Source organism: Scophthalmus maximus, chromosome 11 (assembly GCF_022379125.1).
Source record: "Scophthalmus maximus strain ysfricsl-2021 chromosome 11, ASM2237912v1, whole genome shotgun sequence".
NCBI lineage: Eukaryota > Metazoa > Chordata > Actinopteri > Pleuronectiformes > Scophthalmidae > Scophthalmus > Scophthalmus maximus.
Genome location: NC_061525.1, coordinates 6,448,402 through 6,475,458, shown reverse-complemented (window position 1 = coordinate 6,475,458; position 27,057 = coordinate 6,448,402). Strand labels below are relative to the sequence as shown.

Genomic DNA, 27,057 nt, shown 5'->3' with positions numbered 1-27,057 from the left:
CCGACATGCTTTTCATCTACAGTTTTTAGTACTCGTGTACAGTAAAAGGCAGTAAAAATTTTGAGCTAAACTTATATTCAAATTGCTCAATATTTACGACATTAATTATTTAAGTTTACTCTTAAGTAGGATGAACTTAATAGAGACAGGCTGGTTAAATGACACTCCAGTTGTCCTGTCTACAAACACATAAGGGTTGTACTTTTTTGTAAAATACTTTGTCTTGTTATGGAACACTGCAACTTTTCCTTTTTGATAGCTTGTAAAACATGAACCCGCATGGCTTCTGTATGTCCGTGTAGATTTATATAGAGAGAGGTCGATCATCCCGGAATCAAGTACCGCACTCTATGAATTTACCGGAAGAATTTAGAGAATGGACCGGAAATGGTCCCACCGTATTATTGTTCCCCCGTTGTCCGCAGCAGCCGCAGCTGTCTTGTCTCTTCTTTCAGCCCTCTCGTGTTGTTGCTCGGTGGAATCAGCGGTATGAGCCTGAAACAACACTCAGGACTTGTTGTCTGTCTCGGACACATGGAGAGAAAACCGACCGGGTGCGATGTTTATTGCTAATCTGCAGTTTATCTAATTCAGAGGCAACAGCAGAGAGAGAAAACTCGAATCCCGTTTGATGTGAGCCGAGGTGAATATGGATTCAGACAGGAGGAGAGGCGGCCGCAGCTGGGACTGGGACAGCCCGGAGTGTCGAGCTCAGCTGGACGAGATCTTCTTCCGCCGCCATGACTACATCCAGGCGGGCAGCCCGGAGCACAGGGAGTTCTGGGCCTTCTTCGACCGCTTCCAGAGGTTCAAAACGAAGAAGGACATGTGCGGGTCGGGGGGACGAAAGGCGGACAGGGACGGAGAGAGGAGAGACAAGGGCAAGACTGCAAAGGTAGACCTCGGCCTTCCCAAAGAGTATGACGCCCGCTACCGGATTAACGTGTCGGTGTGCACCGGGGACATCGAGGAGCGTCTGGGGAAGTCGGAGCACCGAAGCAGGTCGAAATCCTCGGGACCGGGCGACCAGGAGGTGTCGGACTGCCGCCTGGCTCTCCTGCACTTCCTGGACTTCAGCCAGAGACAGAGCTTTGGCAAGTTGGCCAAGCTTCGCCGGGAGCAGAAGAACTTGCCCATCTTCCAGTACCGGGACAGGATCGTGGAGCTGGTGCGAAGTCACCCCGTGGTCGTGGTGGCAGGCGACACCGGCTGCGGGAAATCCACCCAGGTGCCTCAGTACCTGCTGTCGGCCGGCTTCACCCAGCTGGCCTGCACTCAGCCCCGGCGCATCGCCTGCATCTCCCTGGCGAAGAGAGTCAGCTTCGAGAGTCTCAACCAGCATGGCTCAAAGGTCTGGCACCAAATGCAGCACATCTATTGACACATCTATGGACATAGGGAAGTCTAGAAGTCCTCAGACCTGAAGGGAGTTGTTGAGTATTTTGATCTCTCTGGGATTCACAATCAGTCAGTAGAACTAGTGAAGCCTCTCAGGCGAATCCTGAAACAGCTTCAAGTCCAAGCAGCAACATCTGACTCAGATTATTGGTCAATCAGTCCGTTACTTGAGTGACCGAAACCCATCAGTCGCAGTTTCGCTGATTTATTGTATTCAACCGAGCATAAAGTTAAAAAATACCAAGTTTTTCATAACATAAGCTTCACATTCGTAAAAAAAATATTTACTCTTGTTCGGTTAATGTCAATATAAATTTACATTTTGTGTGTGTGTGTGTGTGTGTGTGTGTGTGTCTGTGTTTGGTGAGAGTTAGCTTTTAACCAACCACGTAAGAAATATAAAGATAGCACGTGACTTTGTAATTTTTGTTTGACAACTTATTGTATAAAATTAGAGAAATGGGAAAGCATTACTGGCAACAATGCATTTTAGTTGATTAAATGTAGTCCTCATTTTCAGGTGGGGTTCCAAATCCGCTTTGAGACCACCCGGACCTTGTCCACCAAACTGCTGTTCCTGACCGAGGGGCTGCTGCTGCGACAGATCCAGCAGGACCGGACGCTTGCTCAGTACCAGGTGGTGATTGTGGACGAGGTCCACGAGAGGCATCTCCACTGCGACTTCCTGCTCGGGGTGCTGCGCTCTCTGGTGGCTGAACGCCCAGACCTGCGTCTCATCCTCATGTCGGCCACCATCAACATCAAACTCTTCTCTGAATATTTCAGTAGCGCCCCTGTGCTGCAGGTGCCGGGCAGGCTGTTTCCTATACAGGTGAGCACAAAGGTGTAATATCACAGATGCAAATATGCATCTCACCAGAGGATATTAGTTTTCTGGGCCTTGAGGGTAGCTGGCACGCTTAAAGACAAATGCACCAGAAATGCCAAGATTGTTCAGGTGTAAAATCATTTTTGATGCATCCACAAATCTATTCCTAACTATAAAAAAAATCTGTCCCAATGTGTGTCCCAAACCCAAGGATGATTTTTTGTTTTGTCCTCACACAAAATATATTCAGTTTATTGTCATAGAGGAGCAAAGAAACCAGAAAATATTCACGTTTAAGAAGCTGAAATCAGAGATTTTTTTTCATAAAAACTGCTTAAAATGTCTTATTGATGAATCGAACTGCAACTGTTGCAGCTCTAGTTACCATATTCCTGTTTATAAATAAGGAGATAATGCCAAAAACACTTGTTTAGTATAATGTATTCTTGGTAGTCTAGAGGTTTGTCTTTACCACCCACCATACAAATTTGAAGCATCGAACCATGAAATTTTGTCCCTGAAGTAAATTTTATTAGTGTTTAATTGCATCCAACATGTCCTCCTCTCTTTCCTATACCAAGGTGATGTACCAGCCCATTCCCCCCGAGGAGCAGCCTTCGCGTTCAGAGAAACTGGATCCCAGACCGTACCTGCGCATCCTGCAGGGCATCGATCAACGTTACCCGCCAGAGGAGCGAGGCGACCTGCTCCTCTTCCTTAGTGGCGTGGCGGAGATCTCCACCATCCAGGAGGCCTGTCAGGTTTATGCCACACACACGCGTCGCTGGATCGTCTTGCCGCTTCACAGCACACTCTCTCTGGCCCAGCAGGACAAGGCACGGCCGGCTTTGTTTGGATCAGAATGGACGTACAATGTTTTGAATCTGTTATGTTCGCTTTAGTTTATCACTACTAACGCTCTGTTGTCATGTTGTTACTCAGGTGTTTGACATTTCTCCTCCTGGGGTGAGAAAGTGTATCATCTCTACCAATATTGCAGAGACCTCAGTTACAATCGACGGGGTACGCTTTGTTGTCGACTCAGGTATGGAGCTACATTCATCGCTGGGGATCAACATTTTGAAATTTCTTGTACCTAGAAATCTTAATATCTAACCAGGTAAATTCTATGCCAAAACATTAATGGATTTTTTAAAAATTTGTTCTTTTATAGGCAAGGTTAAGGAAATGAGTTTTGACCCGAAGGCCAAGATGCAACGTCTGCAGGAGTTCTGGATCAGCCGAGCCAGTTCTGAGCAGAGGAAAGGTCGAGCCGGTCGTACAGGTCCAGGAGTGTGTTACCGCCTGTACGCCGAGTCTGACTACGATGCCTTTGCACCTTATCCTGTGCCGGAAATCCACAGAGTGGCTCTGGACTCCCTCATTCTCCAGGTCTCCAGGACAGCAATTGATTTTAACCCTGCAACTTTCAACCAACCAAAGTTAAATTCTAGCTTTGTTCATGTCATTTTGTTCCTGCAGATGAAGAGCATGTGTCTGGGAGATCCGCTTTCTTTTGTCTTCATTGATCCACCACCTGCTTCAAGTATCCAGACTGCAGTGACCTACCTGAAAGAGCAGGGGGCACTAGACAGTCTTGGGGAACTGACCTCTATCGGGAGGTTGCTGTCACAGCTGCCTGTGGACGTGGTCATAGGTATGATTCCCTGCACTTGAGCCATATTGTGGTTTGTTTCTGTTTTAATTAGCAATACAGTGGTTAAATGAAGTGCACAAAATTACGAGCTAAGTTACTAGCATCATGTCAGGCTTGGTGAGTTTCAGTTGAGTGCTACACTTTAACCAGCAGTTAGAGGTTAATGTATGTGAGTATGTTTGTGTTCGTTCAGGGAAGATGCTGGTGCTGGGCTCTGTGTTTAACCTCGTGGAGCCCGTGTTGACGGTGGCAGCCGCCCTCAGCGTTCAGTCACCTTTCCTGCGCAGCTCGCAGCACAATCCAGACTGTGCCACTGCCCGCCAGCCCCTGCACAGCAACCATGGAGACCCCTTTACCCTGCTCAGTACCTTCAACGCCTGGGTGGAGGTCAGCAAGGGAAACATTATGTCACAGTGGCCTTTTATATTTATAAAACTTGGACACTGAAACGGTTTTCATATAAGATCTGGTATTGTACTTAAAATGGTTCATCTTTGAAATTAACAGGTGAAGGGAGAGAGAGGTGGCGGCTCGAGGAAGTGGTGCAGGAGAAGAGGCTTGGAGGAGCAGCGACTCTATGAGATGGTCAACCTACGCAGACAGTTCAAGGCAGGCTACTGACACACTAGTTCACTCATTTAGAAAAAAATGTTTAATGTGTTAATGCAGATTCTCATCATGAGCTCTGGCTAACAGGAGCTGCTGAGGAGCCACAGCCTGCTGGAATCAGAGCACAGTGCCGCCTCCAGTGGGGACCGCGGGCAGCGCAGGGAGAGGCTGACCGAGAGGAGGAAGCTGCACCAGCTGAAGAGGGATCATGAGCAACAGGAGGGCAGCAGACGTAAAGTCCTGAGGCTGGACGAGGGACAGGATGGAGAGCTGTCCTCAGGATCAGACACAGAGGAGACAGGCCGAGGCAAGAAGGACAAGGGGGGATCAGGGCAGAACGTGGACATACAGGTAAACCAGGGGGACAGTGTAACACGGAACTTCACACGCAACATTTAACTTACACACATAAATTAATATATAACCTCAATGTTGCTTTACTGTATAATATATATAGGCAGAGTCAGTCCTCCGCATAAGCAAACTAAGCACCTGCTTAGGCCCCCCTGTAGCATCTGAGGGGCCCCCTCAGAAATTGAAATATCCCACGAGAAAGCTAAAAATGTTTTTCTTCATATATGATATTTGGTCAATTGTTTTATACAGAAACGCAATATTATGTCAGTGGGTTGGTTACCTAACACTACTGGCTAAATCAGTTTTCCCTACCTCAGATATCAGAACAAAGCGGCAACTACAACTATTTAAAGTTAAGACATTTATCAATAAAAATGAAGGTGTAGGATAACAATAGGTTTTCAGTAGGCGTGTGAATGTTCAAGCATTGACAATAGTCAACTGTATCTTATCCCATTAATTGTTAAAAAATTTTACTTTTTTATAAGACCTAGAGGGAGGTTGTGTGTGTTCTGGTAACATCAAATCATATTCACTTTGTGTCAGGGTAAAATGGCGGCATATAGGTTTTGTGTCTTCCACTGTGTGATCTGTCTGTGCTGCCTCTTTTGGTCCACGACAGGAGGTGAAGTTCAAGTTGCGTCACAACATGTCGGAGCTTCAGGGGGCAGTCAACGTCAGTCAGGACATGTCCTCCCGCCAGCAGGCTTTGCTTAAGCTGCTGCTTTGCCGAGGCCTCTACCCTCAGCTTGCGCTGCCCGATGAACACAACTCCACCCGCAAGGACTCCGAGCAGGTCAGGTCTCCTGCTACGCCCACCCCTCTTATAGATTTCAATGATACAGGAAGGGGGGAAACCTAGGGTCAGTAAAGCAGTTGTTTCAATGGTGACCGCTCAACTAAATCCCATCTGTTTGCCGTCCTGGTGCCATAGTGGTGGAACGAGCTCCCCATTGACATCAGGACAGCGGAAAACTCACCTGTTCAGACTGCACCTTAGTCTTTGAATCATCAAACAAATAAAACGAACAAAAAGAAAATCTAAAATGGAGCACTGGAAACCGTTTTACCTGTTTGATAAATGTTTATATACTCTCATGATTCTTGCACTTTTGGGTAATATCTTCATGGTTGAATGCAGTTATTTTAAGTCTCTTTGGACAAAAGCATTAGCTAAATTAATGTAATATAATGATTGAAATTATGTGTCAGATGAAACAGATCTGATTTTCTTTTTTTTAATTGTGTAGGTGTTTCACACGAAGAATAAGCATGGGGTGGTGATCCACCCGACCAGTGTGTTTGCCAGTGACCCAGAGGTCTTACATGTGCCTGAGGATGAGAGCAGAGAAATGGGTAAACCTCTAAAACAACTTCTTCAAAAAGTACAACTAGATGTAATTCATAAAAAAAAAAAAAAAACTTAAAAAAGTCAACGTTAAATGTAGCATCTGTTTCACCCCATGGATGTGGTTGATTTACTGATTTTGTTGGAAAGCTACAGCTCTGCAGTTAAAGACAAATCTGGAAAAGAGTTGGGGGGAAAAAACATGATGATATCAAAAAGATTAGAATGAGAATTTGAATTTTCCTTCTTTTTTCCTTTGTGTTAAAGACTAAATTGCTACCTGGTTGTTCTGCCCTTGGAGAACAGTTCCTACCATTTCTCTCAGTGGAGGTTTCATTTGTTTGCAGATAAATAAATCTATCAGAGGCAGAGAAATCCTAGATTGCTCCATAAAGCATCTATTCGTCCCCCTCATGTGTGTTTCTTCCTTTCTCCATTCTTCTAACTGTGTGTGTGTGTCTCTCATCATATCTCATCTGTCTTTCCCTCTTTGTCCCCGTTTCCTGCCTGCAGGACCTGATCGCAGGGACAGCAGCAGACACCAGCTGCTGGCCTTCGTCACTCTGCTGGAGACCAACAAGCCGTATTTGTCCAACTGTGTGCGGGTCCCAGCGCTGCAGGTCAGTACCAGACGTGGGATGTTGCTACTCCCACCACAAACTCTTACATGTGTGGGGGTTTAAAAGAAAATGTTTTTCTTTAATCGTCCTGGATTAACCCTGATTATGTCCTGGTTTTTGTTAATGTAACCTGACATGGGGATGTGAAACCATATAATCCAGTTCTTGATGTCATGACTGACTCAGAGTAGAACAAATAGTCAATACAGTAAAGTTCTCGTCTGACCCATTATCAACATACTTATTTATAGTATTGCAGTACCATTGGTACACTGGGACCAAGTAACGCTGTTTTAATTACACATATGGATTACATGGTTTGCTCTTTGAGTTCAGTGTGCTTTTTTGAACATATAGTAGAAAAAATATAAACATGATTCCTATTTCAAAAACTGTTTAGCCATATTAGCGGTGTTTTGCACAGATATTGTTATTAAATGTATCAAATCTTACAAAAAAGTACCCAGAGCAGATTGATTTATACTGATATTCATCCAGAAGACTGTGTTCTCAATAAGGTAATAGAGATAAAACTGCTCAGTCTTGGCTTCACATAGTTATAATAATTTAGAATAATTACTCTATGGTCAACTTTGGAAAATGGCTAAATATGTAAATAAACATTGTACAGTCCTCCATTTAAAATGGAGGACTGTACACAAAAAAATGTGTGTACAATGTCACCCAATGTAACATTTTTAAATATTCTGTGCCCCAAACCTATCAGTATAATATCCCATCATTGTTGTGAGAATCGTATCTTTCTTTTGTTATGGTCTATTCCATAACTCCCAGCTCTGAGTGGTTTACACACGATGCACTCATGTTGATTCTCAGTACTCAGTACTCAGTACTATCTCCATTTGCTCACCAGGCTCTGCTGCTGGTCGCAAACTCTGTGGACAGCAACGCGGACTGTACGCGCCTGGTGGTGGACGGATGGCTGGAGCTGGAGCTCCGTGAGACGGAGGGGGCCCTGAAGGTGCTGTCCACGGCTCTGACTCTCAGGGCTGAGTGGGAGCGCCTCCTGCTGGCCCGGCTGGGACAGAGCACAGTGGAGGGGGCGGCAGTCCAGGGGGTGTCCCGCCGAGTCGTGGAGAAGCTGAGCGAAGGCCTGGTCCGCTTCCTGCTCTACACTGAGGTACTGACGCAGTGACAATGTAGCTCAAAAATCACAAGTAGCTCAAACACGTACTATTGATGCAAATAATAATGACTTTTCATAAAGGTATGTTTTTGCCTTTATTAACTCTTGAACCTTCTGTGCAGAATGACAAACAAACAAGATTAATTATCATTTGTTGCAGGTGAAATTTAACAAATCATTAGGAGGTTTTATTATATATGTATTGCTTGTGTCTGTATTGTTGTTCATTTCTACTTCACTGTACTCGTTCTGTTCTTTCTCTGCACGTCTCACCTTCCCTCCCAGGTCAGTTACAGCCTACAGCGACTCACTGCTCTCCAGACTCAGAACATGTACATCGGCCCTCGGGCGGAGTCCGAGTCTGATCTGTCTCACAGCAAAGCCCCGGATCTGAACCCGCTGTTTCCAGGAGCCGAGGCCAAGCCGCACCCGATTAAAGGAGGCCTGCGTGTCACCAGCTTCTTCACCTACAACTGTCTGGCTGTGAGTCTGTCCGAGAAAGTGGCGATCTACAAAAGCATTCTGTTATGAGTTACAAAGAGATGGAAATAGACGTTTCAGCTAAAATGTAAAATTTGGACTTCATATGATCTGTTGAACAGCAGCTGTTCAATGTCTTTCGTAGGTGACCCAATCGACCTCAGGCTTTTTCTGGATGTTTACGCCATAGGTGGAATTAATTTGGTTTCCGGGATCTGGAAGTTTTTGAACTTTGTCCCTTCCGCTATTGTTTGTATCCTCATCATCCTCCAGATGAACACAGACATCATCAAAGTCGTATTTCTGTCTGAGTGTAAAGGCGGTGGCTTACTTGTTACTATAGGTTAGAGCTTGTAACCTCAACATTTCAACCTAACTGCTCCAAAAGGCTCAGTTTCCTCAACAAAAGGCCCCAGAAGGTTTTAAAAACTCTCCTCATATAGAATTATAATGATATACTCCTTGGAAGTACTGACAAAAACTGCGATATATATAAGTTAATAAATGTATGTTTTTATTAAATAATTGTAGGCTTTAATCGCTCTACCGGTTCCATTATTCTTTGCCCATGACCATGGAAAAGGTCTTTAAAAGTCCTCAATTTATTCGAAGCAAAATCAAAACCTGATTCAAAGACTGGTAAAGCACATCAGCTTCCATGTGTGAAGGAGTGTGGCAATGCATAATATGCAACGTAAAACCGGGTGTCACCGGGAGCCTAAATATAGGTTACAAATTAATAATAAACAAGAAAACTGAAATGTTAAATTATCACAAAAGTTTAAACCGTTCGCTAGTTCTACCTGTCTATGTATTTCATGTCTCAAACTTGTGTTTTCCCCATGTGATTCGCAGGACTCTAAGGATCTCTACAGTGAGTGTTTACGCACGTTCTGGAGCTGCCCCAACTGTGACCTGTACATGCCTCTGACTCCACTGGAGCGCATGCAGCACGAGGCCTCCTGCAGGCCAGCGGGAGAAGAGCAGCAGCTGGAGCAAGGTGAGGAATTTCTTACGTGGTATCTTTTGAGGTACCTTTTTGTTAGTAGATCACTCTAACACATGCACGAGTTGAAATATTCAGCCGCCGTTTGAAGGATGGAGCGTTCTGACACTAACTGAGTTTATGTGTTGTGGATTTCAGAGCCAGAAGATGGGAAGGCAGGCCCCTCCTCAGTGTCCAGTCTGACCAGGGTTTACCACTGTGATGTGTGTTCTCAAGACTTGACCCTCACCCCCACTGAGATCCTCAAACACAAAAGGCAGCACATGTACTCTGTCAAGTAGCAGACGACTAAAATGTCTGCAGCACCTGAAGGACAACAACTGGTCTCAAGTTGTGTCTGTTCTGTTGAGGACAGACTGAATTTATGGGGTAATTGATATTCCAAACATTTGTGACATTGGTCCTTCCTTTTATACATAAAAAATTAAAAGTGTTATTACTTACCTCTGATGGTCACTGGTACACTATGTTGCATAGCTCTGTTACAATAGGTGATATCCACATTTGTAAAAACAACTGCTCCAAAATATGAACATATTATGGGGATATTCCAAGGTAGGTAATAAAATAAACGTTGTTGAACTGTACACTGAATGCGCTTTTTTGCCGTGTGTGAAAAAAGGCACAGTGGGTCAATGACATGCACGTGGGAGAGCGAAGAAGACACCAATTTTAAAATATAGAGTGAGGGTTTAATAATGATACCAACCCACGATATGTAACACCTCAAAGCAGCACATTGGCACAAAGTCAGAAGTAAGACAGCACGGAAGATAAAAACCTGTCTCAAAAAATAAAGAATCAGAATAAATATCTCAATAAATAAATAAACAGGTAATATCTCATTAATTACTTTGGAACTAATAAATACGTACATTTGAAAAATATGCACATTGGCAGAAATTAATAACCCAAAAAAAGGAAATAGTACTTAATACAGAGTTACTTAGAAATCAAAAAAGTTATTGATTACTCAAATCAAAAGGCACATTTATTAAGATGTAAGAATGGGGCCTGCAGTTGTGATCGCATGACTGTCAGTACTGTACTCTAACACCATCTCTGGACCAGAAGTAGCAAACTGTGTGTGTGTGTGTGTGTGTGTGTGTGTGTGTGTGTGTGTGTGTGTGTGTGTGTGTGTGTGTGTGTGTGTGTGTGTGTGTGTGTGTGTGTGTGTGTGTGTGTGTGTGTGTGTGTGTGTGTGTGTGTGTGTGTGTGTGTGTGTGTGTGTGTGGTCGAGACAGACAGACAGACAAAGGGTGAACATAGGATCAGGGGATGGCAGCCTAGTGACCAACTGAGTTTATCTTTCCTGCCTTGGCAACAGGATGTTTTTTTTAAATACGTGGACGTAGGCTGGCCTAGCAGTGGAGACGACCGTCTGAAAACTGAGAGGTCAGGGGTTGTGTCCATCAGCAGTCGCGTGTCCCAACTCTGAACCTCGCTGCCTGTTCAGTTCACTCCACTCACTTTAAGTCACTTTGGATAAAAAGTTCTTGGCTAAACCTTAAAATGGAAATAATCTGGTGAAGCTTCTGAAAGGTTCATTCTGCCATGAGTTAAGGTCAACCAGGTGACCCTCCATCTGAGGCATGAGACTGTAGTAACACTGGTTTCCCTACGCATACTGTACGTATATATCCATATGGTTTTGAAAGAGAAATCCCCCCACAGATCATCTTTTGAAGATATCGCCACTCTGTGATGCTCGGTGCATTTCATTTGTCATTTTGTTCTAAGTTTTCATCATTCATTTTTTTTTAGTGTTCCCACTTTTTACTCCTCCTGCAAAAATCAATATCTAAATCCAGACGCAAGCTTGTCAAATTCAGTACTTGCTTCTTAATCTACAAGAAGCCACCAATAATAACATCTATAACGATCTTAAAAGCCTCTTCTTTTCTTTTCGTAAACAAAAGAAATCGTGTAAACATTGTGGCTGCGTCGCATTTTTTGTCAATAGTCAAACTTCTGTAGAGAATCTGACATCTTCCCCTCTTGTGTAATATCACTCTACTGCTTGATTGTTGCTGTTTGATTCTGAGGGGATTTACACAATTAAGCCTGATATTTATATTGATATATTTAAGATTTTGAAGAACAACAACACTCACATTATGAGCTAATCTACGCTAATCTCCCCATGGACAGTCGGTCACTTGATTTAGAAAAATATACCACCAATCTGCGAAACAGACACAGAAATGCACGGTTCATCACCAGAGGCATTTTCAAAAAATGACTTGGGGTGAATTTATCTTTAAGTCCAACTCAAAGTTCGTGAACTTACAAAAAACATACTATTAAGCATCCTCGGAACCTTGGGTGGCATAAGAATTTGAAGGATTGTTTCTGACTCTGCCACGCCACTTCATAGACCGCTAAAAGGCAGTGGGACTGTTTTGAAAAGGGTTTGGGCAGGACTTCAAATAGCAGCTTTTTTTTTTTTTTTAGACTTCATACTTAAAGCAACATTCAGCAAACACATCTGCCACTGTTCCCTAACAAAGACCTTTCTCCTTTCCTCAAGTTGTTCTCTCAACACGGGGTCAACAGTCTACAGCGCGGAAACTTCGATGTCACGCGTCTGTGACATGTCCAACACTTTTTTAGTTTCTACGTTTTTCCTGACGTGAGCGAATAGTACAAAAATACTCTGTCAATACATTATTGATTGCACTTTTCTTTTCTTTTTTTTTGGTGGCGTCTCATTCCAAAGCCTAGACAACCTCCAGATTAGTGAGCATGGAGTCCTGTTTCGTTCCTCTTTGGGGATGGGACTGTCGGCTCGTCGTGTACGTTAGGTAGAATCGCTCAGAGGCCTCGGTTGTAAGCACCTTGACTGATTCAACAAGTGATTGGATGTGATTTCTTTTTCCATGATTAATACTGAAGATACATGGACAGGACACATGAACAACATATGTGTATTGAGGGTTCGACACACATTTGTGATTTTTTTTTCTTCTTCTTTCTTCAGAAAACAAAAATAATCTTGTGTTTGGTTACAAAGGACCACAACGAATCATATCGTGACTTTTAAGTCTTTGTGGTAGTCATTGCAACTTCCCTTAACAATAATTGTCCCTTTGCATTTGATAACCTTTCCTCCACAGTGGTCTACGACTCTCACCAAAAGACAGCACTAGTGATCTCAGATGCCAATACTCCTTTTGAAGACTGCACTCACTCTTGCTCACTCTATCCCAAACTCTCTCTCCTCCTCCTCCTCCTCCTCCTCTTGACCAGGGTTTGAGAAACATCTGAGGTAAAATAAATTCGAGGTAAAGGGTGATATCTCTTCATCTGACTGATAAACAGGCCAACATGTAACAAACAACTAACCCCCAAATCTACTGTTTGTGAATACGTGTTTAGTGTGTGCCACTGGGGGATTCTGTCGATGTTTTACATTTCATAAAATATACCAATTCAAATTATTACAATCATATATATAAACATCTTTTGTTTTTTGTGTTTTTCTTTCTAAATAAAAAAAAAAACGGACATTTGAAAACAGTGTACACATCATCTTTGCCTCTGCCACTTTTCCTGCGACAGAGGGCTCTTGAGTGCTAACTCATCAGCCGACCCTCAGTAAATCCACTATGAAGGCTCCAAGTGACTCCCACAGAGCCTGGTCTGAGCGCAGTGCACCTCCAGCAGGCATGGACCAGTGAGGAAGGCCCCAGGTTGAAAAGAGAAAGAGCGGAATGCAGTGGGAGGCCGTGGGGATTTGGAGGGCCACGTCAGGGGTCTGGGTCCACTGAGAGCACTGCTCCACCTGCCAAGCTCCACCTCCTGTGCACCCACAGATGCTCTCTCCTCTCGACACCCAAACCCCCCCATGGTCCGGGGAACCCCCTCCCACCCCCCCGAGCCTGGCCTCATCGGACCGCCTTGTGCTTTCCCCCGCAGCAGCCACACCTCTCCCCACACCGTAGGCAGGCGCGCAAAGGCAGGTAGCAGCACATGCAGGGCACGAAGAGCGACAAGGCCAGGAGGGCCAACCAGCGGGCACAGCAGAGGGGGTGCGGGTGGCCCCCCAACGAGTCTTCGCACGAGCAAGGCTCCCAGAACTCTCCCTCAGAGTCCGACATGCAGTGGTAGAGCAGACTCTCTGCGCACCACACACAGGTCCACTGGCGCAGGCAGTGCAGGGCCGGGTCTGGGGCATCCCTGCAGCGGCCCCGCCCGTTATCCGAAGTGCTGAAAACCGAGCGGCAGTACACGCAGCGAGAGGAGCATGACGATGAACCCTGGGGACAGGGGCTGTCGTCGTCGGGGGAGATTACCCCCGGGTCGCTTCCGCTGCTGGCCCCTCCTCTCTTACGAGTCCGCGACCGGGGCGTGGCCAGTGAGGTGTGGATGCAGCATGGAGAGGGCGAGCCCTTGCCCGTCTCCTGGGGGGAGCCGGCACCTGAGGACACGCCCGACACAGCATTGGGCATGGACACACAGGTAGGTGAGGACGAGGACAGACGCTGGGATGCTTTACTTTCCAAGCTCACGGTCACGTCACAGCCTGCCGTCCCCACTCCTGACAGCTCCTTCTCAAAGCGAACCACGCACAGCTCCGACTTGTCCTGCACACTCCCCCCGCCGCCGACAACCACACCCCCAGTCAGCCCACCGACCATAGTCCTGGTGGCCCCTGCCCGTCGGTAGTCCTCGTAACCCCTAGAACCCCACAGGTCTTTGCAAGGGTCCACACTGCGGAGGTCTCCCTCTTCCAGGAGAGAAATGGTAGGCGAGAGGGGGGACAGAGGGGATGAGGCCGGGGGACCCACAGTAGGCGAGGGTGGAGCAGGTGGCGGGGGCGGGGGCGCTGGGGGATTCAACACAGCCGTCAGTGGTGAGAGATGCCCTGGCCTGGTGTGGATCTGTGGAGAGGGTAAAGGGTTACAGCGTGGGTCAGGGGCCATGTGAACTGTGGCAGCAGTCACAGGTTTTCAAGAGGTCCAAAACTGGATATGGGACCTCGGGACATCAGCAGGACATTTTGCTTTTACTTGATACAGAATACATATGTCTTTGCTGCATGTGTGAAGTTAGAGGTAGAGACAGAGACAAACAAATACCAAATAGTTAAACGTGTGTTTTTCTATGTGAACATGTCTTATTGAGCAGTGAAGCCACAGGTGACAAACGTGGAGCAGTGGGCCGTGTGCTACCTGAGCAGGCGTCTGCGTGGTGACAGCATGGCCGGACCCGAAGCTGAACTCCTCTGGCCGCACGAAGCAGGTGGACGACGACTCGCTCGTCACTATGGTGATGGGTTTGGGAAGCATCTCCTTTCTGCTGTTGGATGACGACTCACTTCCTGTATGGGACTGGCAGAGGCTGCATGTCATCCGGGAAGTCGAAAGCACCAGTAACTGCACTGGGGCCCAGTGGAAGTGTAAACAAGCCTTAATGTTCTCGACAGTGGTGACTGCTCAGATACTCACAGCTTGTCCATCATCCTCGGTGTCGGCCTCCTCCGGCGTGGAGGACGAGGGCGAGTCGGAGCCTTGGTGAAATAAGAAGAGAGGACATAGGGTTTCTTCCAGGACTTCCTTCTAAAACTTTATTCGAACCAATGAAATCAGGTCCAATATGTGGCTGGAGCATCTGTACCTCGGTCCAGCTTGTCGATGACCGTCTGCAGCCCCTTCTCGAAGGAAATGGCGTCGGCAGGACTCTGGAAGGTGAGGCCGAACTTTCGATCCTCCACTCGCCAGTGATGGAAGATGGGGTTCACCTTGTTGTACACTAGTCCCCTCTGCACAGTGAACTCCAACACCGGCTAGAGACACAAACAGCGAACCCCGGCCACACGAGAAGTTGGTTCATCAGCCAAGATATGAAATATCCCCATCCCACCGCCTGCATCTATACACTCTTTAGGGGGGGGGGGGGGGGTCTTGAGGGACAACGTGGCCACCACCAGTGACAGACACAACACTCACCGCTCGGTCTCGCAGGCGTTCTCCGCGTATGACGTATTCTCTCCGCCCCCTGCCGTCCTGGCTCCGCCCCTTACATATGACCACATGACTGAGGCCGCCACCTCCGAGGGGCACCCAACCGCCGCTGGAGTCGTCACGTGTCATCACCACTGCGCGAACACGCACACTGTCGGGGAGGCCAAGAGAGCCGGAGGGGCCCGGTTAGACACCGCGCAATGACACACGCACGCGCCTATTCATATATAGAAAATACACGCACACGTTCTTCCAGTTGCAAGAAGAGACCTTCAACTTCCACAGCCAACACCAAAAAAAAAAAAGAGAAAAGAAATGCAGAAGAGCAAATGTCAGGGTGATGACTGTGCTTTGTTGAACTAAGATCACGTGATGACATTCACACAAAGACACAAGTGGCAGCTCGGCCTGTGCTGGCGCTGCAACAACATGACAACTCAAATGCATCATGCTGCAACAGTAATGGGCAGTTTTTAAATAAAAAATAACAATAATAACCCATGGTCGACCGTAAAAACTGACTTCAAATCTCCTTTCAATGGACACGTGATAATCGGTGGACACGTATGGAGAATAAGGTCCTGCTGCGGTGAAGGAGCATGTGAGCATTAAAGCAGGGGATGATCAGCTGATGTGAATAAAGGAAGTATATGGAGAAATAGAAAACCAGCGCTGCGTGCGTGTGTGTTTGTGTGTGTGTTTGGGGAAATGTCCAAATGGGAGGAGGGAGGAAGAATGAGTGTTTCCCAGTTAGATGTATCAATGAACGCACCCATTCGCCATCAGAGGCCCCCGGCATTCTTGCAAAAGAAAAAAAAAAATAGGCTCAGCCCTCGGCGATCGCGGCTGAATAATTCAGCGCCGCAGTTCGACATGTGCATGTAATGCGTGCACAGCTAGTTCCTCAAATCAGGGCCGAATTTGAATTGTTGCACTTATTTCTTTTCACCCCCAGACGCTCCTTCTCTCCCTTCCGCCCCTGCTGCACGCACTCATTAACACACCCCGATATCATGTTATGTGCCTTTTTTTTTTATTCATTTCTTTTATGAATGGGCCAGAGTCAAAGACGGGGATCGCACCATACTGCTCCTTACACGTTTCGCCGGAGAACGTGATCAGGCCCCGACACAACGCAATCGCGTGCGGAGGATAAATAAATAAAAAAAAAGGGGTGAAAGTGGGGAAGAATAAAAAGGGAACGAGTGGGTGAGAGGATGGAGAGGAAACGAGAGATGGGGGGAGGGGGCCGATTAGGAAAGGGAAGGAGGAGAGGAGGGGTGAGGATGAGGGAGAGCGAGAGAGGGAGGAAAAAAAATCACATTTCATTCATAAAGTTTGGCTTTAAAAAATCATAATGAAACCCCGAGACACGTTGATAAAAATCACGCCGCTTCCATCCCTCCCTCGCTCGACTGCAGCCATGTCTTGAATGACGCGACGCTGGCCCCGAACTCGCCATATTTCGCCTGATTTCCCCTCCATACATTTTACACACTCGCCGATTTCATGACTGTCGGGGTTTTTTTTTTGTTGTTGTTGTTTTTTTTGGTTATTGTTATTATTATTTATTTTTTTCACCAGCCGCTTCACGCGCATTTCATTTTGAATTCTCGCATCTATAGCTTCCACACGTTATCTTGAATCCTGTGCGTGTTAGTAGACCAGTAGTGCCAGACGTCTTAAAAGCGCAGGTCCACATGTAGGTGGCTTAGCATTTATCACACATTGGCATGGATATCTCGGACATGGGCTGTATGCTGCTGGTACAAGACTATACGTAATGGTGTTTTTTTTTATTATTCTCGGCAGCCTGCTAAACTGTACAGAGCACCGACTGTGATAAGGGTGCATGATGCTGGCTTGGTGTAACATTGATGATGGCGCTGCATGGCGTTCTGTCCTATCCCTGCTTTGGCGGACGGCTCAATATTATATCTGCAATGTTAAAAATGAAAATGTAAGGACTTACTCGCCCTCCATGGCTCGGTGTTGCCCGCCGCTTGCAGCAGCCCACCCCAGGGTCTCCTCTCTCTCTCTCTCTCTCTCTCTCTCTCTCTCTCCCTCTCTCTCTCCCTCTCTTTTTTATCCTCCTTTCAGGAAACACTCACAGACTCGCTCACATTCTCTCTCTATCTGCTCTCATTTTCCTAATCTTTCTCTCTCTTCCTCCTCTCTCTCTCTCTCTCACTCTCTCTCTCTCTCTCCCTCTCTATCCACCTTGATGTCGTTTCGGTGTATCAGGATAGGCTTGAGGTTGCAGCAGCCATTTTCCGCTGGCAGCATCCTCCCTCCACCCCCCCCCCCCCCAGTCTCTCTCTCTCCACATCACCCCTTCGCTCATCCCCCCTCTCGCTCCACCTGCCCTGTGCCAACACATCCGCACTAATCATTGACAGCATCGTGGCTTTAGGTGGACTATATGGTCTGCCAGTGTAACGATGTGATCAGATTGTGACCCATTAAGACGGAGTTGCTGATATATATATATACATATATATACATATATGCAGGGACGCGGGTGGAAAAAAGCGGCATAAACCCTTTATGACCTCCGGTTGATATTTTCCTTAAAAAAGGTAAAATATAAAATAAAACTGCAAAATACATTCATTGAATCTTTAATGGAATTTGGGGATTTTTCCTTTTTTTTATTAAAGCAGAACCTGGCTCATTGTCATGTTCCCACATGATTATTATTATTTTTCACAGTGTGTATTACGTCGTTTCCTATTATGAGCTGGGTACAGAGACAATCTGTTCCGACGGTGTCCCTGTCGACGACAGAGGTTTCAGCACCACGGACAGCGGCGTCCCGCGAAGACACCGGAAGTTCCGTTTAATTGGTGGAACGACCAACGTGGAATAAAGTTTCTTTATGTTACTTTACTCATTTTTTTAAAGATTCCTTTAATAGGCTAATGTACTCAGACGTGTTACCGCACTGCATAGTATACAATATAGTTTGTTGTTGTTTATAGTTTTGTGGTGAAAATAGCGCTTTTACTTTTCTAAACGTTGACTTTAAAAAAAGAAAGGGGAGGGGTTTCAAACGACACCGGAAGTAGCTTTAAATAAATAAATCAACAACGGACACGAAGAAAGGAATGAAGACGCTGCGTGATCCTCGGTCATCGAGTATGGAAATAAGTCAGGAATTGCCAGTCACACTCGTGACAGGAAGTGACTGTAGACGCGCTACAGGTGCAGTAAAGTGACGGATCAAACTTCAGCAACTCGCTAAACAGCATGTGATCCATCCAGTGTACGGTCATTCTCCTGCAGTGATGTGTCGTGGGCACACGGCTCGTTATTTGCTTCTCGGTTTGGGTGCCACTTGTGTCGGACCAGCACCTGTTGCGTGATTTAAATGCATCTTGTGATGGTAACCCTTTATTTATTTATTTTTAGGCTACTGCGCATGTCAAACCTACTGCGATTAAAACTCTGCCGTGTACACCTTTGTCTCTGTGCGCAAAGAAACCCCAACTACTTATAAGACCGAATAAACAGTAGCTACATACCAGAAAAAAAGTTATAAATGTGGAGCCATTAATAAAAGTTGTTCTTCCTCCTATGTCCTTTTGTTCGTACTTCCTGTATTCTGCACCATAAGTTAAAAATCAGGAAATTAAATCTTTGTCCGAGTCCACAGGGCTGATGATTACTCAGACAAGGGTGAGCCTCCTTTGGTCCCCACTGCAACATTTGAGGGAGGGAAATGCAAGAAGAGTAAGGAGGATCTCAAGAGACAATCAAAATAGTCCTTGAAAAGTTGGAGCATCAAAAAAAAAAAAAAAAGAACCAGTCACTCAAGCAGTTTACTCTCGAAATCATTTATTGCAGACAAAGACTTCCATTGTAAGATCAACTGGATTACAAACCATCTGGGAGGAGGCATCACCATTTAGAAAACACAAACTTCAGTGGCAATTCTTTCAGTTGCTAGGATACAAGGCAAGGGTAATACATTTCTGGGAGCTCAACTAATGAGAAATTGAACTTTGTTTAAACGAGAAAAATATGCTGAGTTGTGATGGTTGTTTTGTGTGACACTGAAAGGCAAAGTCACAGGGCGGTGGTTGTAATGAACGTTCTTTAAATGTAGCTTGACTTGAAGTTGTTTTTTGGTCACTAGCTGGGAATGACCCATGACAACATCAATTTTAATGTTGGACATGTGGCATATTGACCAAAGTAATTAGATGTAATATTTAAACCCTTGAATGTCTTTAAATAAAAGTAGATATGCTGCTGAACAGGACCAGATTTGGTACTTTTAGTTTTGTTCCCCCATGTTTCAAAACGACAGCAAACTGCTCGGCAGAAGATCTGCAGATAGGAATACAGGAATACAGGAAAAAAAATGCCAATTGGTTTGGACAACAAATCAACCACACTGGCAATAAATGAAGTCATAACCCAGAGGGATACTGCATTTGAGCCGACTGGATGTATACTGGATCAGCGTCGTGTGCGTCTGAGTGTGTCTGTACACGGTGGACTGTGTTCCTGGGGGCGGATTACACAATCATTTCCAGCTGTCGTGCATATTCGATGACCTGTTGTGCCAGCTCAGTTGAGGGAATGGTCACCTCTTCTGTCCGTTGCTGCTGACTGGTAAACGAGTAATAGCCATCTGGGCTCAGACTCCATCCCCTCTGAAATGAAAAGAACAACAAGCACGGACAATTTAGCTCCCTGTAGGCAAGAATCAAGACGCAGACTTTGTTACAGTTTTAGAAATTAAATCACAAGAGCAACTTGTTAATCTAAATCTGAAGGTCAACAATAAGTAATCAGTCATTCAAACGTTGAAGTCTGTGTCCCTAATGAAAAGGGAACTATACATACCTTCTTGGCATACTCTGTCATCTTTTTGGGGGAACTGAAGAAAAGCACACGTGTGGCTTCACCGAACTGGATCTGCTCATATGCTTTCTCTATGCAACCGGCGATCTCATCACTGCAATTGAAAAAGTCACAGTTTTAACTTGAGTAACCTTTAAAAGACAATAAATGTGATTAAAAGATAATTTTGTTTTTTGTAAACTTTTGCTAACCAATCATACATCACTATTTCTACGGCCATGGTATTACATTAGCAAAGTTTTAAAAACAAAAGCTGCATTGGGACATGAAACGCAATATATGATGAGCAAACAAGGGTTATTTTCACACGGAAAACGTATAAAGTGTATGGAAAAGACGCCATCAAAGAAACAAGTGTAGAAATAAAAGCAGGCATGGTTGCCTTATTGATCCTTACCGAATTGTATCAAGCAGAATATCTATAAAAAATGTGTAGCTCTCAGCAGGAATGTTGCCTTTGGCAAGAAAAACCTTGTTGTAGTTTCCCTCCATCAAGTACTGAAATAGCCGGGAGAGGATATAAAACATTAAAATGGCATGAACATACAGATTATTATGGACATGGTGTTAGTGGGAATATTTTTGATCAATCTGTGCCAATTGATTAGTCATTTGAACCTCAGATTTCATTGTTTGTGAGCACAACATATCAGACAGCACATCTAGGCATCAAAAAAACTGAAATAAATCTTGGTGACCACTGTTAATTGTCTATGACCTGACTTTCAGGATTTCACGATTCCTTTTGCAATGTGATGAACAGAAGAGAATCTCCCCATCCAGAAGTAAATATGGACCAATGAATCGTGTTGTAGTAAGAAAACGGTAAAAGAAATACAAAGTTCAGTAGACAATGACATATACAGTGAATATGATTATCTGAAGGAGTTTAGTTTGACGGAACAAGTGAAGTAATTTAATGCACTTGGTCACAAGAATTTTAACATCTTAGAATTGATAGTAGTAAAATGAAGAATAAAAGCACAATATAAACCCCTAAATGTGTGCATTGACAAAAGGATAAACTGCAGTACCTGCTCTAAGGAGACTGGGTGTTTGATGTAGATGTTGGTCTGAATATCTCGCGCACTCAGTCTCTCAAGTTCTGTGTGGAACTCGGACACGCGGTTCTGCGAGAGCAGGAAGAGCAGGTTCAGTCCAAGCAACTGGTGCATGTAGGCAGCTTCAGGCAGCTCCTCTCTTAGTGACAAAAGACAGAGACAGAGGAACTTAACAAGTGAGTGACATGTCACGAAATTCCCTCGATACACAAAAAATGAAAAGGCGACATTACTTGTAATCAAAGTAGTAACATTTCAGCTGGGCCATGTATCTCTCAAAAGACGGGATGTCCTTCTTCAGGATGCTCCACAAGGCTCCAATTTCAAGGACATCTCCTGAAACACAGACACACAATCTGCATTAACTACTGATCCATGATTAATATGAATATGGTCTGCATGCTTGATTTGACAACTGTACTCACGGGCTAAAATGAGCTGCTGTTTGGTGAGTACAGACCCACTGGTCGGTAAAAAGTTCAGCCCCAGTAATGAAACCTGTAAAAAGGAGATTTGGCATCATTTTTACCTGACAACATTCAAGACTAATGTGCCATTTGAGATACAGAGCACAGGAACAGCCACTCACTCACTCACTCTCACACACACACAGACTTTGCTTTATTTGTTCACTACTGCTTCCATTTGTCTGTTATTACTTGTATCTCTCATTTCTTCCCGTGTGAGAGATGCCATGCGAAATGACATAATACCCGAGTGTACCCTAAATATAATTTAGGATGTCAGTTCCAGGTCAAAACCAGCTGGATAAGGAATTAGCCTCATTACGTTAGCAACAGAGACTGTGATGATTACACTTACACTGACTGTGATTACAAAAAGAATCCTAGAAATATCAAATTGCGTTACTGCCCAGACGCTGTTACTGCCCAATGTTACTTTTCTGAAACTATCAAAGTGGGAATCAGACGTTTACAATACAGAAAACCACACACAGCGCTAGCCTTGCTAGCTTAGCTTAGCTACGTTTGCTAACAGCGCGAACGCTTCGTAAACACGCCGTGTTCCTGGTTCGACCCGTGAGCTCAAAAGCAGGTGAATCGATGTGAGACGTCACCTTCAGTTTGCTCAGAAGTTCTCCGCATTTACTCAGGTTTGGGTTCTTCTTGTTCCACTCTCCTTTGAGTGTTTCGTAGAGCCCCGCAGTCTCTTTCAACGCCATGGTGATTCTGCAAAATGTACGACACCGGCCACCGTAATACGTTAAATGACTGTCGTAAAAACACTCGTGTTGCCATGGTGTGTTTCCCCCCCCCGCGACAGACGGCAGATCAAAATGGCGGCTTTCGGCGCGGAGCGCTGGGTGAACGACTTGCCAAACCATACCATTTTCAGAAGAATAAGAGAGAAGTCGGAGTCCGAAAGCAACAGAAATGAAGCGGGGATCGCCAAGAATCTCACGTTTTGCTTGGGCGGGGACTTCTTCGTGTGGGACGACGCAGACCGCTTGTTTTACACGGCCAACCTGAGACAGCTGAACTCGGACGAGAGTCGCGGCAGCGGGAACTGTCAGACGCTGCTGTGCATCAACCCGCCTCTCTTCGAGGTGTGCCAGGTGCTGCTGAGTCCCACGCAGCACCACGTCGCGCTCGTCGGCCAGCGGGGCGTCTCTGTGCTGGAGCTGCCTCAGCGCTGGGGCAAGAGGTCCGAGTTCGAGGGCGGACGGAGCGAGGTCAACTGCAAGACCCTCCCGGTGGCGGAGCGCTTCTTCACCAGCTCGCAGTCGGTGAGCCTGCGGCAGGCGGCGTGGTACCCGAGCGAGACGGACGAGCCCCACCTGGCGCTCCTCACCTCCGACAACACCATCAGGTTCTACGGCCTGAAGTCGCCCCAGACGCCGAGCAAAGTGTTGCCCGTGTCGCAGCCGGAAGACGACAGCGGCGCCCACCCTCCGGTCTGCTCCTACGCAGCGTCGCTGGGCGAGATAGCGGTGGCGTTCGACTTCGGCCCGGTGTCGTCCCCTCCTCGGCAGCTGGCAGCTCAGCGCCCCAGAGACCAGCAGCTCTACCCCCTGTACATCCTCTACGAAAACGGGGAGACCTATGTGAGCTACACGAGCCAGGGGAACGGCATGAGCCTGAGCAAACCTGTCGGCCCGCTCCCCATGTATCCGGCGGCGGAGGATAACTATGGTTACGACGCCTGCGCCATCCTCTGCCTGCCATGCGTGCCCAGCATCCTGGTCATCGCCACGGAAACGGGCACGCTGTATCACTGCGTGGTGCTGGAGCCCGAGGAGGAGGAGGAGACGCGGGCGGTGGAGAAGTGGATCCGGGGCGCGGAGGCGGTGCCGGCTCTCTACGTTTTTGAGTGCGTGGAGCTCGAGCTCACCCTCAAGGTGGCCACGGGGGAGGACGAGGAGCCCCAGGAGTTCGACTTCACCTGCCCCATCCGACTGCACAGAGACCCCCTGTGTCAGCACAGGTACCACTGCACCCACGAGGCAGGGGTGCACAGCGTGGGGCTCGTCTGGGTCAACAAGCTGCAGAAGTTCCTCCAGTCCAACGAGGAGGATAAGGACAGTCTCCAGGAGCTGGCTGCCGAGAAGCGCTGCATCGTTGAGCACATTCTTTGTACCCGGCCACTCCTGACCAGTCGGTCGGCTCCGGTGCGTGGCTTTTTGATCGTGTCCGACCTGTCCCTGGGCGCCACCATGATCTGCATCACCAGCACCTACGAGTGCATCCTGTTGCCCCTGCTGAGCTCCATTCGCCCCCCCTCGCCCCCCCTGCTCTGTTCCCACCCAGGCCCGGGCTCTGTGAGCTCCCCACTGCGCGGGCTGGCCAATGACTCCTTCGAGCAGCACATCCGCAACATCCTGGCGCGCAGCTCCACCAACCCTCTTGTACTTAGGGCCGGGGACAAGGACACGTCACCGCCCCCACCAGAGTGTCTGCAGCTCCTCAGCAGAGCCACGCAGGTCTTCCGCGAGGAGTACATCCTCAAGCAGGACATGGCCCGCGAGGAGATGCAGAGAAGAGTCAAACTCCTGACGGGCCAGAAGAACAAGCAGCTGGAAGAGCTGGCCTCGTGCCGGGAGGAGCGGAAGACTCTGAGAGAGGCAGCAGAGAGGTTGGCTGATAAATACGAGGACGCAAAGTATCGCCAGGAAACCATTATGAACAGGGTGAAAAAAGTGCTGGGCAGTCTGCAGAGCCAACTGCCCATACTGTCAAACAGTGAGAAGGAAATGAAGAAGGAGCTGCAGACCATCAGCGATCAACTGAAGCACCTGGACAACTCCATCAAGCAGGTGAACTTGATGATGGAGTACCAGAAGAAGCAGGTGGACAAGGACGCGTCTGCCGCCAGGAAACCTGTCTCACTCAACGCCCAGCAGAAGAAGGTGGTCCAGGACGTGCTCCGAGAGCAGGGGCAGCAGATCGGTGACATGATGAAGCAGATAAAAGACATCAAAAACCACTTCAGCTTCTGAGCACCGCGGCCATCACCAAGAAACAAACGGGGAAATGTTTTGAATGTTCTGTTGAGTTGATGCAGTCCAGTTATTAAATCTGCCATTCTGATGAGATCCGTGCTCTGTTTGATAGATACTTCATGTACACATAACTTTATAACTTCAGCTTTTGTTGCTATATGTTTTTTTCTCAATTGAAATACAACCTTTTTACTGTCAATATCAAACATGTCAATGTTTCCAAATGTTCAGGTTTGAGTCCTTGTACAGGCAGGTGACATTTGGAATATTTTGAGCTAAGCTTACTGACATATTTTCAACATGATTTGGTGACCTTTTGGATAAATAATAAAGTTGTCTTAAACTGACTTTACTCACTGGAGACAAACATCAACCGTTTACTATTGTATAAGATCTTTCATGAGAAAACTGACATGGGAATTAAATAATAGATTGACATAAATATTCTAAAATAACATTTTAGGTGTTTGGATTTTCACCCAAGTCTGTGATGACTTCATGGACCGGACAGATGGGAGGAACAATTACAGCAACCAGTCACTTTCCACATATACTCAGTTCATCAGGTCCTCCTAGCTAACAATAATACAGTCTAATACAAGAACCCTGCATGAAATCCTGTTATTGATTTAAATTAATGTTGGTTCAACTTTATGGTCATTTTGGGGGCCGCAGTTTGTGGTTGTGCTATTATTTTATCCAGCTCATCAATGAGGGTAGACTAAATATTAAACACCTGTATAATGCAACTCAGTAGCACTACGCTATTATGATACAGTCAAATCAACACCTCTCTAAAATGGTTTATTGCATTAGAGGAGATAATGAAGGTACATTTTATCTGTCATAACACAAGGTGAGACTTGGTAAGAATAAAATAAGCATAGAAACAGAATCCAAAAGAAGATACATTAATAATGTACAAATACAACAGATTTTTATTCTGTGCTTTTGCAATATGCCAACGATACACAGGAGAGGGGAGAAGGAGCTGCTCTGCCGGGCTGCCATACTCTGCAGTGCCTGCACTGAGTTTACTTTATAAAATACTAACAGAATGTACTCATGTATGGACTTGAACGCGTCCTTCAATGCACGCAGCTGCATGCCTCCGGTCTGCCATCTACAGATGGACACCGTATTGTACAGTTTCAGTGTGCGGCTGCCAACAGTCCTGTATCCACCAGATGTCACCCCTCTCCAGGGCTGATGACCTCCAGGCTCCAGTTATTATTCCACAGCAGCTTTGCTGGTGAGGATTCCCCAATGTGAGCCCCGAGTGACGTAACGCGGAGACCCCCGGTTTTTAGTTGACTTAGCTTCATTGTTGGGGGATGTCTGTCATCAGTGTGTGGGGGGGGGGGGTCCTCTGCACGTTCACCCTCACTGTGGCGGCCCTGTACAGCTTGACATGTGGGCAACAAATGTTTGAGATGGTTTATGACTCAGCATGGTCTAATTATGTAACAGCCAGGCATTGTTCAAACTGCTGTGGGGATTTTTTTTATTCTGCCCTCTAAAATGGCGCGGGACGTTGATGGCAAATGACTTGGAAAATATACATGAAGCCTGCACACGCGTGAGACAAGAAACTACATTTCCATACAAACATTTCGACTGCCTACAGTGTTTCTTGTCCCCATACTTGACTTCCCCCCCACATATGACCTCCCACTTTCTCTCTCTCTCTCACACACATACACAGAAGAGGGTGTGGTGTAGTGCAGTTGTAGCACAGCAACACACTCCAAATAGGGGGATGTTGTTAAAGTCTTTCATAAAGGTACAGTGTTTAGATCCATGTGCATGAGCCTGAAGAACCTTAGCAGACCCTTGGTAAAAGGAGATATTAATAACTCTTGGTCCAGCCCACCACATTCTTCACATGTGAGTCACTGTAAGCCAGAGAGAGAGGAAAGAGCTGGTTTGCCTCTGTTTCTCATTTGTGTTTCTTTCCATGGAGGAGTGGAACAAGGAGGAGTGGAGGCCACCCCTTCTCTTTGCAAATCCTGGAAGCCCCGTGTGAAGCGCACGCATCTCTACACGGGACACATACTTGTGCTCAATACCACATAGTTTACACAGGACGAGGCCAAACATCAGACGCACAGGCAGGCTAGTGAGAGTGAGAATGTAGAACTAACCAGCGATGATGAAGAAGGGACTGCGTGTTTGAGTTCGAACGAGAGGCAGAGAAAAAAAGAGGCAGAGAAAAAAAGGCTTCAGATGTTGGGAATGAGAGGGGAG

The 27,057-nt window shown here is 46.3% G+C and overlaps 4 protein-coding genes across 5 annotated transcripts; 2 read left to right on the top strand and 2 right to left on the bottom strand.

The window, feature by feature from the left end:
- Positions 1–396: 396 nt before the first annotated feature.
- Positions 397–9,894, top strand: dhx34 (DEAH (Asp-Glu-Ala-His) box polypeptide 34). Of its 2 annotated transcripts, none has more exons than XM_035623501.2 (16): positions 397–1,351; positions 1,919–2,230; positions 2,809–2,988; positions 3,170–3,272; positions 3,402–3,619; positions 3,710–3,884; positions 4,078–4,271; positions 4,392–4,493; positions 4,581–4,844; positions 5,473–5,646; positions 6,101–6,206; positions 6,712–6,818; positions 7,693–7,959; positions 8,251–8,448; positions 9,301–9,445; positions 9,590–9,894. In XM_035623501.2, exons 1-16 carry the CDS (start codon positions 650–652, stop codon positions 9,730–9,732), a joined length of 3,390 nt encoding a protein of 1,129 aa, XP_035479394.1. In that variant the 5' UTR covers positions 397–649; the 3' UTR covers positions 9,733–9,894. The 2 variants fall into 2 exon arrangements, with proteins under 2 accessions (XP_035479394.1, XP_035479393.1); XM_035623500.2 differs by having other exon boundaries at positions 2,809–3,063.
- A 3,444-nt stretch (positions 9,895–13,338) lies between these two features.
- Positions 13,339–17,686, bottom strand: spred3 (sprouty related EVH1 domain containing 3). The gene is made up of 6 exons (XM_035622921.2): positions 17,390–17,686; positions 15,403–15,568; positions 15,071–15,239; positions 14,902–14,963; positions 14,626–14,784; positions 13,339–14,334 (listed from the first exon to the last, which is right to left on the bottom strand). Exons 1-6 carry the CDS (start codon positions 17,398–17,400, stop codon positions 13,339–13,341), a joined length of 1,563 nt encoding a protein of 520 aa, XP_035478814.2. The 5' UTR covers positions 17,401–17,686.
- Positions 17,687–19,237: 1,551 nt separating this feature from the next.
- On the bottom strand, positions 19,238–22,695 carry psmd8 (proteasome 26S subunit, non-ATPase 8). Its single transcript, XM_035622934.2, has 7 exons — positions 22,429–22,695; positions 21,776–21,848; positions 21,584–21,686; positions 21,324–21,489; positions 20,687–20,787; positions 20,272–20,383; positions 19,238–20,078 (listed from the first exon to the last, which is right to left on the bottom strand). Exons 1-7 carry the CDS (start codon positions 22,693–22,695, stop codon positions 19,941–19,943), a joined length of 960 nt encoding a protein of 319 aa, XP_035478827.2. The 3' UTR covers positions 19,238–19,940.
- nup88 (nucleoporin 88) lies at positions 22,642–25,157 on the top strand. Its single transcript, XM_035622932.2, has one exon. The coding sequence runs from the start codon at positions 22,648–22,650 to the stop codon at positions 24,805–24,807; it is 2,160 nt and encodes a 719-aa protein (XP_035478825.1). The 5' UTR covers positions 22,642–22,647; the 3' UTR covers positions 24,808–25,157.
- Positions 25,158–27,057: the final 1,900 nt, after the last annotated feature.

Bases quoted from the DNA above. Each gene is read 5' to 3' on its own strand.
- dhx34 (XM_035623500.2), top strand. From the start codon at position 650: ATGGATTCAGACAGGAGGAGAGGCGGCCGCAGCTGGGACTGGGACAGC. The intron at 4,272-4,391 runs GTCAGCAAGGGA...TGAAATTAACAG, and splicing joins CCTTCAACGCCTGGGTGGAG to GTGAAGGGAGAGAGAGGTGG. The intron at 4,494-4,580 runs GCAGGCTACTGA...TCTGGCTAACAG, and splicing joins ACCTACGCAGACAGTTCAAG to GAGCTGCTGAGGAGCCACAG.
- spred3 (XM_035622921.2), bottom strand. The intron at 14,964-15,070 runs GTACAGATGCTC...TATTTCACCAAG, and splicing joins CATCGACAAGCTGGACCGAG to GCTCCGACTCGCCCTCGTCC. The intron at 14,785-14,901 runs GTGAGTATCTGA...AGCCTCTGCCAG, and splicing joins CCGAGGATGATGGACAAGCT to TCCCATACAGGAAGTGAGTC.
- psmd8 (XM_035622934.2), bottom strand. From the start codon at position 22,695: ATGGTTTGGCAAGTCGTTCACCCAGCGCTCCGCGCCGAAAGCCGCCAT. The intron at 20,788-21,323 runs GTACTGCAGTTT...CGGCTATTTCAG, and splicing joins ACCCAGTCTCCTTAGAGCAG to TACTTGATGGAGGGAAACTA. The intron at 20,384-20,686 runs GTAAGGATCAAT...TTTCAATTGCAG, and splicing joins ATTCTGCTTGATACAATTCG to TGATGAGATCGCCGGTTGCA.
- nup88 (XM_035622932.2), top strand. From the start codon at position 22,648: ATGGCGGCTTTCGGCGCGGAGCGCTGGGTGAACGACTTGCCAAACCAT.